The sequence below is a fragment of the Doryrhamphus excisus genome, chromosome 9 (assembly GCF_030265055.1).
Source record: "Doryrhamphus excisus isolate RoL2022-K1 chromosome 9, RoL_Dexc_1.0, whole genome shotgun sequence".
Lineage (NCBI taxonomy): Eukaryota > Metazoa > Chordata > Actinopteri > Syngnathiformes > Syngnathidae > Doryrhamphus > Doryrhamphus excisus.
Window position 1 is genome coordinate 12,499,650 of NC_080474.1, and position 15,029 is coordinate 12,514,678.

General features: G+C 38.7%; 2 protein-coding genes across 2 annotated transcripts; both read left to right on the top strand.

The window, feature by feature from the left end:
• Positions 1-1,809: 1,809 nt before the first annotated feature.
• LOC131135969 (olfactory receptor 10K1-like) lies at positions 1,810-2,742 on the top strand. Its single transcript, XM_058082405.1, has 2 exons — positions 1,810-2,168; positions 2,625-2,742. Exons 1-2 carry the CDS (start codon positions 1,810-1,812, stop codon positions 2,740-2,742), a joined length of 477 nt encoding a protein of 158 aa, XP_057938388.1.
• A 4,176-nt stretch (positions 2,743-6,918) lies between these two features.
• Positions 6,919-14,421, top strand: LOC131135970 (putative olfactory receptor 13C6). Its single transcript, XM_058082407.1, has 3 exons — positions 6,919-7,377; positions 10,690-10,953; positions 14,389-14,421. Exons 1-3 carry the CDS (start codon positions 6,919-6,921, stop codon positions 14,419-14,421), a joined length of 756 nt encoding a protein of 251 aa, XP_057938390.1.
• Positions 14,422-15,029: the final 608 nt, after the last annotated feature.

Below are 15,029 nucleotides of genomic sequence, written 5' to 3' on the forward strand. Positions count from 1 at the left end.
AATCTGCACCTATTCAGTCGTATTTCTTTTGATTTCCTGGTTCCTGCAAAAACGGTCTGTTTTAATGTATTCCACCCACGGCCCGCCTCCAGGCACACGTGGTTGGTCACGCTCTTTCCTGCGCAGAAACACTTCCGGTTTGTGCCGCTAACTTTATAGGAGTTGATAATAAATGGCCGTGTTTCTTTTTAAAATGTCGGCTTTTGACATGAAGCCATACGTGTTGGATCCCGAATCCGATCTGGAAGTAGAGACTGGACAGTCCAAAGTTCCTCAAGAAAAGAAGTTACTTCAAGACATCTCTCAATAGTAAGTAGCTTTAGCATTTTAGCATTAGGATTTCTACAGCATTGTTAATGTCTAATGTGGTCACTAATTGTGTTGGGGAACGGGTATTAGCGCTTTTGCTACATGACTTGTACATGACAAAATAAACACAATTAAATTGTTACTTACTGCTTGCTCAGTCCACACAACCAAGTAACGTTGGAAGGTTTGTCGGCCAGTCCAGCTGCATACTGGCCCATGTGAAATGCCGTTGACAGATTTCTTTTGCTGGTAGGGAATCAGGAACTCCAACCACTTGTGCCTGATGGTGGCCTCTTTAGGAATTGTAAACTAATGTGGCTTTGCTAGCAAGTAAACTGAGGCGGTTGAGGGGCTTTCCCGGCTTTTAGACACGCCCATATAAGGATTTCCACCCCTCTGTGACATCACAAAGAGGCAGTTTTACCATGCCTTTTGAAACCGAGGTTTTTGACCCATCCCAAACTTCTTTCAGGGTTCACTCCCAAATGTGCAAACCTCATTATCTGAAACTTTGGCATCATTTAACACGAGAATACAACATTCTTACTACATTTATAGGTCAAAAAAGTGGAAAAAGCATAATAGGTCCAATTAAAGTTAAAAATATAGTGAGATTTCACACATTGACCATGTTAATATTAACATGACGACCACTGACATGTTGCTCATTGATATGTTGAGCCTTGACACAATGACAATTTACTATTGACATGGCAACCATTAACATGCTGACCAATGCTGGCCAATCTTTTCAAACCTCCAGCCCCCAGTACAGGGGGCAGCATGGATGTGTTTGTGGTGCTATGTTCACTGCTAATCGGTGTTTGTATGGATATACACATGCTATACATCTGCATAACTGGACAAACGTGAGCTTTGAACAAAAAATTAATGCAACAAACTTGTATCAAAGCTAACATGTAACCTTTCCAACAGTACAAGTACTACTGCTAAAACTCACTGAATAAGCAGCTTTGTTAACTAGTACCCAGTAACTATCATAAAAGTTTAAATTTGTATTTATTTTGGATATGTCTTTTTGACAAGGGTGTATCCCACCTCTATACGTATATAGAAAATGATGGATGGGCCTCTCAAGCCTGGGCTCGAAGAGCTTGACACTTAATGTTATTAATGTTAGCAAATAGCATTCACGACTGAACATTTATGATGACTTTGCAGCATTTTGCTACAAATTGAGGTCTTCATCTCACAAGTCATCCTCATAAGAGTAATGACTTCATACACTTGGTCAGAAAGTTCCATCCACATCACCATGAAGACTTGGAGGAGCTTGTTGACATGACAGCAACTCTTGGCGGAGCACGTAATGAGATCCACGGAGGGTGATCAAATCTTATAAAGGTCTACTCTAATACTTCACTACGTGCCTTGTGGAGATGATGAATAAGATCAGCTATCTGTACATGAATCAATGTGATCTTTATTGTCTGACGCTTTGACACAGTCTGCTAGTCTTTTTCATCTGGGACTAACTTCATGGATGCTGAGTTCAATAGAACATATATAATTCTTGGTGGCTATGTAGGAGTGGACAAATACGGATATCTTTATTTTGTTATCTTGTTGGCATTATATCTCCTCATCCTCTGTACTAATTTAACCATCATATGTGTCATCTGTATTCACAGGAACCTTCATGAGCCTATGTACATTTTCATTGCAGCTTTGTCGGTCAACTCTATTTTGTTTAGCACCGCTATCTACCCCAAACTTTTCATTGATGTCTTATCCCAAAGACAGATCATTTCTCATTCAGCTTGTATGTTTCAATATTTTATGTTCTATTCTTTAGGCACGTCAGATTTCTTACTGCTGTCAGCCATGGCTTATGACAGGTATGTGTCTATCTGCAAACCTCTGCAATATCCAACTATCATGGGAAGAATAACTGTTACTGTTCTCTTGGCCTTGGCCTGGTTTATACCTGCATTTGAGCTTACGATAGCAATTGTAATTAATTCTAAACAAAAGGTGTGCGACTTTACAATAGGAGGAATCTTTTGCAACAATAAAATGTTGAAGCTTTATTGTGTACAATCAACATTTCTTAATTTTTATGGTTTGTTTATTATGCTAAATGCTGTTGCCGTTCCTGTGATTTTTATCATTTTCACGTACATTAAGATATTTATCATAACTTATCACAGTTGTGTAGAAGTCAGGAAAAAAGCTGCAGAGACATGTTTACCTCATCTGATGGTTTTAGTCTGCTTCTCTTGTTTAGGTGTATATGATGTCATTACAGCTCGGTCAGAGACAGATCTTCCAAAAAGTGTACATTTAATCATGAGTTTACAAATAGTTGTTTATAATCCTCTTTTCAATCCAATCCTATATGGGGTGAAAATGAAAGAAATTAAGAAACACATCATGAGATTGTTGTGTAAACAAAAACATATGATCCATTGATAGCATGGAAGTATTTATTTCTTGACATTCGTATATGGTGTTTACAGGGTATATTTGGAAGAACAAAACTGAGAACCATCATCATTCATCTTGATTTTTTAACTTCATTTTTTTTCTGCATTTATTTATGCAATATACAGTGTTTCTGTCACTTTTTACTCCTGTATTGAGTTATATGTATTTTATTTTAGATGTATGTATATTGACATATAATCTCTTAATTTCTTTGCGATTTTTAATTTCAATATATGTAGTATAATAATAATATAATTTATATATATTATCAATCTATTTTTATATTTGTAGGTATGTAATATAACCCTTCATCATTGCATATTCTTTTCTGTCACGATTAGAAGTGAACAGCCAGCAATTACTGAGTTATGGAGAAGGACTTGGATTAAAGAAGCTATGTTTCCTCTTTCTCTTCTTTGGACATGTTTCACTGTGCAACTATAAACATGTAATCTAAACTTATCGTAATGGTTAAATTTATATACAGATTACACGAAATAGCAAACAGCCGGTGTGTATCTAGAGCCCATCGGATCTGCTCTGACCCCACACACCCCCAGCATGGACTGTTCTCTCGCCTGGCATCGGGGAGAAGGCTCTGCAGCATCCGCTGTAGGACGACCAGGTTCAGAGACAGCTACTTCCCCCTGGCCATCAGACTGCTGAATGCCAAATAAGCCCCTCTATCTTACTTACATTATTATTATTTTTTTAAATTATTAAAATTATTTGGGCAATTTACTGTTCACGCTGCACTTTACATTATGTTGTTCATATTTGGTGTCTATTTATTCTCCACATTATTATTATTGTTATCATTTATTATTACTTATCTTCTTTTGTGTCTGTTATATGGGAGCCAGGCAACGACATTTCGTTGGCAATTTCACTACTGTGTTTTTGTGCAATGACAATAAAGGAAGTCTATCTAGTCTATCTATCTATCTACATTGGAATACACATAGTATAATTCACAATTGCATGTGTCTAAAAAGCAGTAGGAAAAAGCAAATCAAGCATGTTTAAAACAAATCAAATCATTAAGATAGTATGCACCAAACCTGCTGTTTGTGTATGCGAGTGACCCTGCTTGCCCCTAAGAGACAAAACGATGATATGATTGACAAGAAGACTCTTGGTGCTGAACCAATGCACAGAGCAAATGCTCTTCCTGGCTTTTTTTTGGAGGCAAGACGTGTGTGTGAATTGCAGTTATTTTTCTTTTCTCATGTGATTAATTAATTTAATTTTTTTCAACGGGAAATCTTGTCACTTATTTAATCTTGCAAGGAAATGTGAAATGCTGTATTTGTTGACACTTTCTACACCCAAACTATCTTGACATTTACTTTTGTGTTTGTAAGCAGTCAGCATTGGGAGTCAAAATAATAAACAACCAAGCACTACGTTCTTCTAGTCAGCGATCTCAAGGATGCATGTCCGGGTCCCTGTGAATTAATCTATAAGACAATGTGTTCCAGTTTCTGTTAATGTCCAGCAACGTCACACAACCACTCAAGTGGAGTGGACTGACTGCAATCAACAACTGATCGTCTCTTTGCTAAAGAGTAAGGGAGTCACAAGGTCAAGGGTTAAAACAAGATAGTATTCCTTGTTTAGAGAAAAGTTGTCTCACCGGAACAGGTATTCCAGAAGTCAATCAGACTGTAAACTATGGCATCCCTAAGGTGAATAATAAACATAATATGGAAGGGCCAAAGCACAACGCAGGACTCGGAGCTCACATTAAGCGCTTTACACGCACTATAAACCTTGCAATCCAACCTACGCCTGTGTTCCCAGAGTCACTCATCATCAAGCTGTAGTAACTATCTTTTCACTATACGATTTGTCAGATCAAAACACGATTACAATATGTTTTACAGATTGTAGGCCACGCAGCTAGGAGACCTCAGTTCGATTCCACCCTTGGCCATCTCTGTGTGGAGTTTGCATGTTCTCCCCGTGCATGCGTGGGTTTTCACCGTGTACTCCGGTTTCCTCCCACATTCCAAAAACATGCTAGGTTAATTGGTGACTCCAATTTGTCCATAGGTATGAATGTGAGTGTGAATGGTTGTTTGTCTATATGTGCCCTGTGATTGGCTGGCGACCAGGGTGTACCCCGCCTCTCAGCCGGGATAGACTCCAGCACCCCCGTGACCTTTGTGAGGACAAGCGGTAGAAAATGAATGATTTCAACAGATAATGTTTAGGTCTTGCATGGAAAGTTATAAAACATTTCAAAATGTACATACATTGTTTTGAGACTCAGTTCAATAAAAAAATATTTTTGTCCAGTCCAATATTTGGTCCTTGGAGTTTTCTTAAAGTAATGTTAAAATATTCTTGTCTCATTCTTGTGAACCAAATATCGGGTACCATCTCATTTCATGAGCATAATGTGTCATGACACCCCTACTAACGGGTGTACTGTGGCTGGCGACCAGTCCAGGGTGTCTTACCCGAAGACAGGCTCGAGTGAGAGGCTCCAGCATACCCACGACTCTCGTGAAGATAAGCAGTACAGAAAATGGATGGATGGATGGACTAAAAAAATACAAATATCAAAGTGACCCCGCATCTTTTGACTTTTTAGTATGCGGCCCTCAGTGGAAAAACAAATTCAGTGAAGCAACACTTTCCGTGCACAAGCTGTCAAAGGGCGCACAGTGTGTTTTGACTATGGCATAACATTTAAAGCACTTGCCACTGATAGTCTTACTGGACTCTCAATTTTTCTTGATTCAAAATCCTGTGATCCCACTGGGGACTCCTGATCACCTCAATGACCTCATCGCTTTGGGAGTTCAGATTGAAAATCATGTCAGTGACCGCAAAGAGGATTGAGGCTCGCAACCTGTATGTGTGACCTCCAATGACCTCCATGCCCAGACAGCCTGGGATGATATCTTCTCTACTTCTCGTCTCCTGCTGAGGTTCCTATGCAACTCGTAGGAGGTCATCTCACATCTGCGGAATGCATCAGATGAAAACAATCTTTGTCTCTCCTGCGGTGACTCCACTAACCGTGGGTTCTATTTTCATGGCGCAGTGCTAAAGTGGCGCAGGGTCGCGGAGCGTGGCGCACCTCAATGGTAATTTCGTCCAGCAGCCAATTTGGTAATTTGGTAGACTGGGCTGTGCCGAGATGGCCATGGAGAAGCACCAGCGGCAGGTGTCCACATTTACAGCTTGGCGCAGTGAAAATTCTGCGACAAAACAGCGCACCACCAGCTCCAACCTGGTCTATTCTTGGTGCAGGAAAAGCGCACCCTGCGCAGTGGTAAATTGGCTGACAAGCGCACAGTGCAGACACAAAACACAAAAGACACAAAACCTCACAGGCAGGTTTTTCAGAGTGTCAGGCACATTTTAATGCAATAAACAATCCCAGCAACCACTATGTGATGTAACCATATGAACCAGCATGTACATTTTTGCATTGATTGTCCCACCACATCTGATGTCAGATGAAAGACACATAATGGGATCTCAACCTGACGGCAGGTGAAAGTATGATGCCAACTAATGAGGTGACATTTTTCCGCCATCCCCAAACAGCTATGGCGTCTGATACGAAGTATCAGCTTATCTCATCCCATGAATCTTGTGGAATTTCTCAACTGGTCTTAAGATTTTGATCAGGAGTTTATTACACAAAATAGTGGTGCCATCCCTCAGTGGATTCAAACTTAAGCAAAGCTCCCTGTCTATCTTTGGGGTAGCCATCTAAATATCAACGTATGCCAGAGTAGTAGTAGTATTAAGCACATGACCAATGACCCACCTCCCTTTTGGCATAATAGTCTGATGATTGTAACCACCCAAAAGATCACAGAACGCCTACTCAACTTGGAGGCCAATTGCAGACAGTCTTCAACCTGTGAGCCATCCTTATAAGGTGGATGGCTACTTGCTCTTCTCAGCATTGACTGCTCATCGAAAGTTCATCCACATCACCATGAAGACTCGAATAGGCTTGCTGACATGACAGCAATTCTTGGTGGAGTACTTAATGAGATGCATGGAGTGTGGTTTTGTCAAAGACGTGGTCTTTATCCAACATCTTAGTGTGTGTGTTGTGGAGATGAATTGTGATCTTTATTGTCAGATGCTTTGACACAGTCTGCTAGTCTTTTTTCATCTGGGACTAACTTCATGGATGCTGAGTTCAATAGAACATATATAATTCTTGGTGGCTATGTAGGAGTGGACAAATACGGATATCTTTATTTTATTTTCTTGTTGGCATTATATCTCCTCATCCTCTGGACTAATTTAACCATCATATTTCTAATTTGTATTCACAAGAACCTTCATGAGCCTATGTACATTTTCATTGCAGCGTTGTCGGTCAACTCTGTTTTGTTTAGCACCGCTATCTACCCCAAACTTTTCATTGATGTCTTATCCCAAAGACAGATCATTTCTCATTCAGCTTGTATGTTTCAATATTTTATGTTCTATTCTTTAAGCACGTCAGATATCTTACTGCTGTCAGCCATGGCTTATGACAGGTATGTGTCTATCTGCAAACCTCTGCAATATCCAACTATCATGGGAAGAATAACTGTTACTGTTCTCTTGACCGTGGCCTGGTTTATACCTGCAGTCAAGGTTGCCGTAGCGATTGTAGTTAATTCTAAACAAAAACTCTGTGACTTTACAACAGATGGATTTTTTTGCAACAATAAGGTTTATAGGCTTTACTGTGTACAATCAACATTTCTTAATGTTTATGGTTTGATTTCCATGCTAAATGTTGTTGCTGTTCCTGCTATTTTTATTCTTTTCACATACATAAAGATATTTATCATAACTTATCACAGTTGTTTTGAAGTCAGGAAAAAAGCTACAGAGACATGTTTACCTCACCTGATGGTTTTAATGTGCTGGTTATTTTTGTGTGTATTTGATATCATTTCAGCTCGATTGGAGTCAGATCTTCCAAAAAGTGTACATGTAATCATGAGTTTACAAGTAGTTGTGTACGGTCCTCTGTTCAATCCAATCATATATGGAGTGAAAATGAAAGAAATCTCAAAACACATCAAGAGATTGTTGTGTCATCTCTCGACCAAAAGCATATAATCTTTTTTTTTCTCCATGTAATTTTTAGGAAAGGTAATACATTAGCATATGATGTTTACAAGAAAACTGAGAATTGTATTCAGCTATTATCATTTAATACGTTATTGCTTTGTTTTCTTGCATTTACTTTTACAATATACAATGTTTCTATTTATTTATACTTCTCTTTGAATTTATTATCAATGTTCATATTATATTTATGCATGTACTTTCATACTCTTTTCTCCCTTCATCCCTGCATAAGTCATCTATGTGTTGTCACACATTCTGTATTCTTTCCCTGTTAGAAATATATTCACACATAGGAAGTTAACAAATCAGTAGTAATTGTTAGGATATAGAAAATGAGTAGCATTAAATAAGCATTATTATTCCTTCTCCTGTTTGGGTATGTGTAATGGTGCAATTATAAATAGTGTAATTATGTTTGAAACAAATAAAAGCATTAATATTACCAATGATGCATGGATAGGAAAAGTAAAATGTTGTGATTGTTGACATCTTCTGCAACTCAATAAACTATCCTGACATGTACTTTTGTGTTTGTATTGTAATATCTGTGACTTGTGTGTCTGGGCCATGAGGGGTGACACCCGGGAAAGTGATGTGTGGATCTTCACCAGCAAGAGTGGGATGCTGTGTTTTAGTGTACGTGACTGGCGTGGGTTATGGCCGATAGCAGCTCTTGTGTGAATGGTCACTGTATTGTGTTTCCTGCTGTGACATCTTCACCATAACCACCACAGCAAATCAATCTCCGCCATCCAACCCTGTCTTCTGCATCTGTCTCTCTCTTACCAACTACCCTCATGTCCTCCTTCACTACATCCATAAACCTCCTCTTTGGTCTTCCTCTACGCCTCCTACCTGGCAGCTCTAAACGCAGCATCCTTCTACCAATATATTCACTATCTCTCCTCTGGACATGTCCGAACCATCTCAGTCTGGCCTCTCTGAATTTATTTATATTTAACATGTAATTTCCCTCTGATGTACTTGTTCCTGATCCTATCCATCCTGGTCACTCCCAGTGAGAACCTCAGCATCCTCATCTCTGCTACCTCCAGTTCTACTTCCTGTCTTGTCCTCAGTGGCACTGTCTCTAGGCCAAACAACATGGCTGGTCTCACCACAGTTTTGTATACCTTTCCTTCAATTTGAAGCTATCAAATATTTTAGTAATTGAGTATAGAACTGATTTTTTCTTTCAATTAATCGAGAACAAACATATTTAAAAAGCAATAACAAATTCACAAGAAAAAATAAAATACAGAGTCACAGAGTTGGCTAACTGCAGCTAGGCTAGTAGCTACAGTAGCTACAGTCACTAGTAGCTAGTAGCTTGTAGCTACAGTCACTAGTAGCTAGTAGCTACAGTCGCTAGAAGCTAGTAACTACAGTTGCTAGTAGCTAATAGCTGGTAGCTACAGTCGCTAGTTGCTGCAGTCGCTAGGAGCTAGTAGCTACAGTAGCAACAGTAGCTAGTAGCTGAAAGAGGCTGAACGAGATTGTGGCCTTCCAAAGGGATCTTTTAGTCTCCCGAGCAACAAAATCATTTCTTGCTGACTGTTGTTTACCATTCTGGCTGCTTGTGGAAACATGAATTTGGGGACTTACACATTCTTGGAAAACGTGGTTCCATAGGTTTTTCAGACAATGCGTCATTCTAATAATACTTCCTAAGGGAAATATATCAACAGTCCAGTTGCAATCAATTCAAAGCCCTGTGAATACAATGACCTACATGAATGACAATATGCACAGACAAATGATTTGCAAACTGGAAGCAATCTGACAAACTGGATTTCAACCAGTTTAAGGCGGTTCTATTAATGACAATAGCATGTAAGGCTGCACAAAGAATGCTTTAGAATGTTGGATATTAGTCTGTTATTGGCTAAGACATCAACATGAATCAATATGAGTTTTTGTAAGAAGAGCTTCTGTGACATCCTCTTTAAAATGACAGTCAGTCAAGCATAGGTCTTTGTTTTCCATCAGAATGTCCTCTTCTGTAAACCTTTCAGCAGGGAATTACATTAGTGGACATTGAGAATGGATGGTCTGATGATTGTAACCACTCAAAAGACTACAGAACGCCTCCTCAACTTGAAGGCCAATTGCAGACAGTCTCCATCCTGTGAGCCATCCTTATAAGGTGGATGGCGACTTACTCTTCTCAGCATTGACTGCTCATAGAAAGTTCCATCCACATCACCTGACAGCAACTCTTGGTGGAACACTCAACAAGATCCACGGAGGATGAACCAGTCTCTAATGTTTACATTGTGGAGACGAAGATTCACATCAGCTATCTGTGAGATCTTCATTTCATGCTTTGACACAGTCTGCTAGTCTTTTTCATCTGGGACTAACTTCATGGATGCTGAGTTCAATAGAACATATATAACTCTTGATGGCTATGTAGGAGTGGACAAATACGGATATCTTTATTTTGTTATCTTGTTGGCATTATATCTCCTCATCCTCTGTACTAATTTAACCATCATATGTCTAATCTGTATTCACAGGAACCTTCATGAGCCTATGTACATTTTCATTGCAGCTTTGTCGGTCAACTCTATTTTGTTTAGCACTACTATCTACCCCAAACTTTTCATTGATGTCTTATCCCAAAGACAGATCATTTCTCATTCAGCTTGTATGTTTCAATATTTTATGGGTTATTCTATGGGTATTTCAGACTTCCTACTGCTGTCAGCCATGGCTTATGACAGGTATGTGTCTATCTGCAAACCTCTGCAATATCCAACTATCATGGGAAGAATAACTGTTACTTTTCTCTTGGCCTCGGCCTGGTTTATGCCTGCAAGCCAGCTTGGAGCGGCAGCTGTAATTAATTCTAAACAAAAACTCTGTGACTACACAATAAGAGGAATGTTTTGTAATAATAGAGTATTTAAGCTTCACTGTGTACAATCAGCTGTTCTTAATGTTTATGGTTTGTTTATCATGTTAAATTTGATTGTCGTTCCTGTGATTTTCATCCTTTTTACCTACATAAAAATATTTGTAATAACCTATCGCAGTTGTGTAGACATTAAGAAAAAAGCCGCAGAGACATGTTTACCTCATCTGATGGTTTTAATGTGCTTCTCTTGTTTCACTATATTTGATATCATTACAGTGCGATTGGAGTCAAATATTCCAAAAAGTGTACATTCAGTAATGACGATGCTGATATTTGTGTATAATCCTTTGTTCAATCCAATCATATATGGAGTGAAAATGAAAGGAATCTCAAAACACATCAAGGGATTGTTTCGTCATCTTGTGACCAAAAACATATAATTACTCTTGTTAGCAGTGAAGTCTTTATTTCTCCATGTAATCCTTGGGAAAAGTCATTTACATCAGCATATCGGTACATAAATATGCTGAAAACCATACTGTCTGATATAATTGATCCTGAATTGAATTTGTCTCTATTTTTAAATGAATTGTTGCTTATTGTATACCCTGCATTGATTTATTCACTATACTATGATTATGTGACTTTTTACTCCTATATTTATTCAAACTTTTGACTTATTTCCATGTGATTGTTATTCCTGTAATGCATTATAATTATCATTATTATTTTACTTACATTTATTTATTTAAGACTTTATCCCTTAGTAATATTTAAACACAGGAAGAGAACACACTATCAGTACTTGCTGAGATATGGAGAAAAGGTAGAATTAAATAAGCTCTTTTTTTTAAATTATGTGACTGTAAACACGGGATGTACTTGAATGTAACTTTGTGAAGCATGTTTGAAACAAATAAAACCATGAACATTACAGTGAATAAATCATCATTGACAACTTCTATGTATGTACTTGTACTTTTGTATCCGTAATGGAGTTAGCATGGAGAGTCATTAAGATTAACACCAAGCTAAACTAAACTCAATGTTTCACAGGGTACCTTGAACTACACACTGAGCTGGAATTGAGTGTAACATCTTAAGCCAATCACACATCACGTGTGATGCATGATGTGTTCATGAGTGTTCATAGTGTGCCTCCATACTGCCGCCAAAATACCGTTAGACAAAATATAATTCGTATAATAATATAATGTACCTGGGCCTCCAACAGGGACTTGAACACACAGGTTTTTTCTTGGCTGACATTGTGGGGGTCATTCAGTCATTAATTTTCTACTGCTTATCCTCATGAAGGTCACCGGCATGCTGGAGCCTATCCCAGCTGTCTTCAGGCGAGAGGCGGGGTTCACTTAACACTGTTTACATCCGGGCTCTTCAGGGAAGCCCCTTTGATGTTGATAGCGCTTCTTCATTCTCTTTGGGCTTTTCCCTTCAGGGGTCACCACAGCTAATCAATATCCTCCATCCAACCCTCTATTCTCCATCTGTCTCTTTCATACCAACTACCCTCATGTCCTCCTTCACTACATGCATAAACCCCCTCTTTGGTCTTCCTCTACGCCTCCTACCTGGCAGCTCTAAACGCAGCATCCTTCTACCAATATATTCACTATCTCTCCTCTGGACATGTCCCAACCATCTCAGTCTGGCCTCTCTGACATTATCTAACATGTAATGTCCCTCTGATGTTGTCCCTCTTGTTCCTGATCCTATCCATCCTGGTCACTCCCAGTGAGAACCTCAGCATCTTCATCTCTGCTTCCTCCAGTTCTGCTTCCTGTCTTGTCCTCAGTGGCACTGTCTCTAGGCCAAACAACATGGCTGGTCTCACTACAGTTTTGTATACCTTTCCTTTCATTTGAAGCTATCAAATATTTTAGTAATACAGTATTTTACTGTTTTTTTTCAATTACTCAAGAACAAACATATTTAAAGAGCAATAACAAATTCACAAGAAAAAATAAAATACAGAGTCACAGAGTTGGCTAACTGCAGCTATGCTAGTAGCTACAGTCACTAGCAGCTAGTAGCTCCAGTAGCTCGTATCTACAGTAGCTAGTAGCCTCCACAAAGAGGCTGAAAGAGATGAGAGCCCACTCTCTCTATTCATTCCACTTATTGAACCAATGTGCTCAGACAGATGCCGAGTGAACACTCTTGTCATCCAGCATGTGTGTCACAGAGAGAGCAGAGAAGAACACAAAGACACGCTAACACGCATACATACATACATGCATACGTACATACATGTGTACGTACGTACCTACATACGTACATACATACCTACATACATACGTACATAACCAATGTGCTCAGACAGATGCAGAGTGAACACTCTTGTCATCCAGCATGTGTGTCACAGAGAGAGCAGAGAGAACACGAAGACACGCTAATACGCATACATACATACATACATACATACATACATACATACATGTGTACGTACATACATACATGTGTACGTACGTACCTACATACGTACATACATACGTACATATATACATACATATATACATACATACATAGATACATACATACATACATACATACATACATACATACATACATACATACATACATACATACATACATACATACATACATACATACATACATACATACATACATACATACATACATATATACATACATACATACATACGTACATACATGTGTACGTACGTACCGACATACATACCTACATACATACGTACATAACCAATGTGCTCAGACAGATGCAGAGTGAACACTCTTGTCATCCAGCATGTGTGTCACAGAGAGAGCAGAGAGAAGAACACGAAGATACGCTAATACACATACATACATACATACATACATACATACATACATACATACATACATACATACATACATACATACATACATACATGTGTACGTACATACCTACATACGTACATACATACATACATACATACATACATACATACATACATACATACATACATACATACATACATACATACATACATACATACATACATACATACATACATACATACATACATACATACATACATACATACATACGTACGTACATACATACATACATACGTACATGCGTACATACGTACATACGTACATACGTACATACGTACATACGTACATACATGTGTGTCACAGAGAGAGCAGAGAGAAGAACACGAAGATACGCTAATACACATACATACATACATACATACATACATACATACATACATACATACATACATGTGTACGTACGTACCTACATACGTACATACATACATACATACATATGTATGTACGTACCTACATACGTACATACATACCTACCTACATACGTACATAACCAATGTGCTCAGACAGATGCAGAGTGAACACTCTTGTCATCCAGCATGTGTGTCACAGAGAGAGCAGAGAGAAGAACAGACACGCTAACACGCATACATACGTACATACATACATATATTCATACATACATACATACACGGAAGACCTGGTTTCCATTCTCTGTGTGGAGTTTGCATGTTCTCCCCATGCATGCATGGGTTTTCTGTCCAATCCAATCCATTTTATTTATATAGCACGATTAAACAAACACAAGGTTTTTGGGGCTGCAACAGCAAAGGCACGATCCCCCCTGAGCTTCCGCTTTGTTTTAGGCTCTCTCAGGAGCTGCTGATCAGCTGACCTGAGCGACTGGAACGGAGTGTAAAAATGGCAAAGCTCAGAGCGGTACGGCAGGCAAGACTTTTGAGAGATTTAAAAGCAAATAAAAGAATTTTGAAATGAACCCTAGAACGTACGACTGGGTACTCCAGTTTCCTCCCACATTCCACAAACATGCTGGTGACTCCGAATTGTCCATAGGTATGAATGTGAGTGTGAATGGTTGTTTGTCTATATGTGCCCTGTGATTGGCTGGCCACCAGTCCAGGGTGTACCACGCCTCTCGCCCGAAGACAGCTGGGATAGGCTGGGATAGAACACAAAACAAACTGTTTTCTAAACACAAAACATAGGACAAGAAAATATGTTTTTTTATTAATAAACTTATTTGTGAACAATTTAATAATGTTATTAATGAAAATGTTAAATATGTTATTTAATAACATAAAATATTTAAAAAATGACATGCATTGACATGCAGTGACGTGTGTGTGTTTAGATGTCTATGACAACACAACTGAAAAGCAGTTTTTAAATGAAACTTTGAAAAAAATTCAAAGCAACATGGCCCAGGGTGAATAAGCGATTGCCCCTCTATTAAAACATAACCTAAGATGACCTTGGGTCTTTGAGA

Excerpts from the sequence above, each read along its gene's own strand:
- LOC131135969 (XM_058082405.1), top strand. The coding sequence starts at position 1,810 with ATGGATGCTGAGTTCAATAGAACATATATAATTCTTGGTGGCTATGTA. Across the intron at positions 2,169-2,624 it reads TCAGCCATGGCTTATGACAG|TTTACAAATAGTTGTTTATA; the intron begins GTATGTGTCTAT and ends TTTAATCATGAG.
- LOC131135970 (XM_058082407.1), top strand. The coding sequence starts at position 6,919 with ATGGATGCTGAGTTCAATAGAACATATATAATTCTTGGTGGCTATGTA. Across the intron at positions 7,378-10,689 it reads GGTTTATACCTGCAGTCAAG|CTTGGAGCGGCAGCTGTAAT; the intron begins GTTGCCGTAGCG and ends CCTGCAAGCCAG. Across the intron at positions 10,954-14,388 it reads CATGTTTACCTCATCTGATG|GCTCTCTCAGGAGCTGCTGA; the intron begins GTTTTAATGTGC and ends GCTTTGTTTTAG.